The following is a 2,955-nucleotide window of genomic DNA, read 5'->3' on the forward strand; positions in this document are numbered from 1 at the left end:
CTGACATTCACACGCGCACACACTGACATAAACACATACTTGCAATTAATTTTTAAAGTTATAGTTTGTCACTGTAATTTGAGGAAGATTCTGATGTACTGTAGTGGCAAGACATCTATTGACCCTTTCAAAATGAAAAATGTATATTTTCTAATGCGTCGGTTATTTCACATAAGTCTTATTTTTATGATCATTATTGTTATTGATTAATAGTATTATTGTTATTATACATAATAATAATAATACTGATGATATATTAATAATAATTATTATCATCATTATTATATAACCTCACAATAACATTTAAAACGTTGATTGAAATTGGCTTTGAGACAAATATAAAATAAAAAAAATCAGTCACTTGTTTCGAGTCGGAACCAATTTTTGAGCGGACACTGCGGAAGCGTACAGGCGGCTATCATTGGAAAGCAATCGGCAAAGTTAGCTTCACCAAGCAATCTTTAAGTAAGTTTAATGCAAACAAAAAACTCTACTTCATAACACATCAATAATAGTTAGTTATAGCAGGTTTATGATTGTTCGCTTCACTTGAAATCAAATACACTAGCTTAGCATGCTATCCTAATCCATCCATTACTGCTTGTTTACGTTATGCTACTATTAGCATAGTTAGCTTTACTTCCACAATCGAAAACTATAGTGGTTAGCCTCATCATTAGCTCCGAATGTAATCTGCATTAACCGAACGTGCGCGTTACCTTACATTTTTTCCAGGATGACGGACCGCTACAACATCCACAGCCAGCTGGAGCACCTCCAGTCCAAGTACATCGGCACCGGCCACGCTGACACCAGCAAGTGGGAATGGCTTGTAAACCAGCACCGAGACTCGCACTGCTCCTATATGGGCCACTTTGACCTGCTCAACTACTTCTCCGTGGCCGAGAACGAGAGCAAAGCCCGAGTCCGCTTCAACCTGATGGAGAAGATGCTCCAGCCGTGCGGACCGCCCGCAGACAAGCCGGACGACGCCTGATTGGGGACACTTGATTTTTCCCGTCTTTTTCTTTTACACATACAAAAGACGCTCACACTCTTATATTTTTTATTTTTTTTATAAACATGTTGTTACTAGATTTATTATAGTGCATGTTACGAGGGTGTCTGTTGGTGTATTAAAAGTTTCGTTTTGCGTCTCTGCAGCATTGTCCTTTCAATTACTTAAATATGCAGGAAAAATACTAACTTCATCATGCACACCCCATTGGGGACCCCTAAGAGACATCTCTCAAAGTGATGCACATTTATGTATACACATGCTCTCAATATGCCCAAAGTGACACAGTGAATAAATAATTCATGGTTCTTCATAAATGTAATAGTTCATAGTTCTTCATGTGGAGAAATACAAACCCCATGTAAGTGGGATACCCTCATTGTCATTTATTCGACATCAAATTCTGCTTTAAAACCCTAATTTGAATTAGCATATAGGTTTTGATGGTAGGTTTCAAATCTGGTTTAAGGGTTTGATAATAGTATAATACTCCTTAGATGATTTTTTTTTAAAAGGTAGATTTTGCAACCTAAGTAATATTCCACAAACAGTCATAATGTCCATATTGTGTTTTGAGGAGAAAAATTTCTTTAGGTAGACGAAGTCTGGCACTGCTGGCAGTCAAGTGGTGCTTGTCTCCAAGTTGTTGATTGCACACACACACACATGCCAGAACGCTGCGAGTGACTGACTCATTGTTACCGAGTCGCCCCCATCTTTCCGAGCAAGGTGTGTCCTTGGCATTGTCCTCGCCGGTGGCAAGCACGTTGCCACACTCTCATCAATACACACAAAAATCTTTATCGCTCTCAAAATGAATAACTGCCACACACACTGAGGCGTGTTGTGCTTGAGAGGAAAGCATTTAGAGATCAGCAGAGCGGGGCTCACCTTATTGCAAGGTAATTGGCTGTGCAGGTGAGCTGCTGTGAGGAAACTCAAGCACATAAAAGCGTGTTAGGAGATTATTATATCATCAGCCAGCCAGTACTTTATTTTGATTTGGCATACAAACACCTGCAATTCAGAACCCCAACTCAAAGAGTTCAAAGAATATATAAAAACCGAGTGTGGCTCAGACTTTTCAATAGTGTGTCCAATTGGACCCAACCGAGTAATAAGCAGCTCCAATCTGTGATTACGTAATTGCAAAAAAAACAACGTGCTATGCAGTCATCTTTGCCACCCACTGCCTCGCAATCTGCTTATCCCCCCCCCCATTGTTGTTTGTTGTGCTTTCCCTTCTTGAAGTATCGGCCGCTAATGCGAAGACCGGGCCGACCTGCCAATAGCGAAAAGCTGAGTATAATTGACGCCCATTACAAATGCATTTAAAACACATACACTGCCAGCCCGGTTAAAACGAAAGCCTTAACCTTTATACGTCCGTCAATCGCAGTGAATGAGTTTGGAGGGAAAAAAAGATTTTTAATAATCAACATGTTCATTCTAAAGTAAGGCATACATCCAATAGTTCAACAATTTCCAGTAATGAAATAAATAATTTATTTCCAATGAATGCACATAGGGGAAAATACAAACGCTATATAAATATAGCATTATCTGACCGCGACATGTACAAAAACAGACAAAGGACTACCACTTTGTAAAAACTGCAAAGTACTTTTAAGTCATCTGCAAGAAATAATGAGGAGGAGCGGTGGAATAAGAAGCACGCCACACGTCGTGACTCCTAATCAGCTTCAGAGCGGCTTAGCGATTCATTTGCTTGCTCTCTCATTTGCGAGAACGACCTGACTGTGGCCGACACCTCCAGGGTGGAAACTACCTTGTCATCTCATAACCAAACTCATTTTACTGTTGGGTATTTTACGGCCCTGCTGACTCCCCCGAGGAGACGGACTCCTTAGACACTGTAAATTCAATGTGAGTGTGTTTACGACGTTGGATACTTTGACATTCATCACCGGGGTATT

The 2,955-nt window shown here is 40.1% G+C and overlaps 1 protein-coding gene across 1 annotated transcript; it reads left to right on the forward strand.

The window, feature by feature from the left end:
- The first annotated feature begins 336 nt into the window (after positions 1-336).
- sf3b5 (splicing factor 3b, subunit 5) lies at positions 337-1,163 on the forward strand. Its single transcript, XM_049737013.1, has 2 exons — positions 337-465; positions 736-1,163. The coding sequence occupies exon 2, from the start codon at positions 737-739 to the stop codon at positions 995-997; it is 261 nt and encodes an 86-aa protein (XP_049592970.1). The 5' UTR covers positions 337-465; position 736; the 3' UTR covers positions 998-1,163.
- The last annotated feature ends 1,792 nt before the right edge of the window (positions 1,164-2,955 follow it).

This window comes from Syngnathus scovelli, chromosome 12 (assembly GCF_024217435.2).
Source record: "Syngnathus scovelli strain Florida chromosome 12, RoL_Ssco_1.2, whole genome shotgun sequence".
NCBI classification, from domain to species: Eukaryota; Metazoa; Chordata; class Actinopteri; order Syngnathiformes; family Syngnathidae; genus Syngnathus; species Syngnathus scovelli.

Excerpts from the sequence above, each read along its gene's own strand:
- sf3b5 (XM_049737013.1), top strand. The coding sequence starts at position 737 with ATGACGGACCGCTACAACATCCACAGCCAGCTGGAGCACCTCCAGTCC.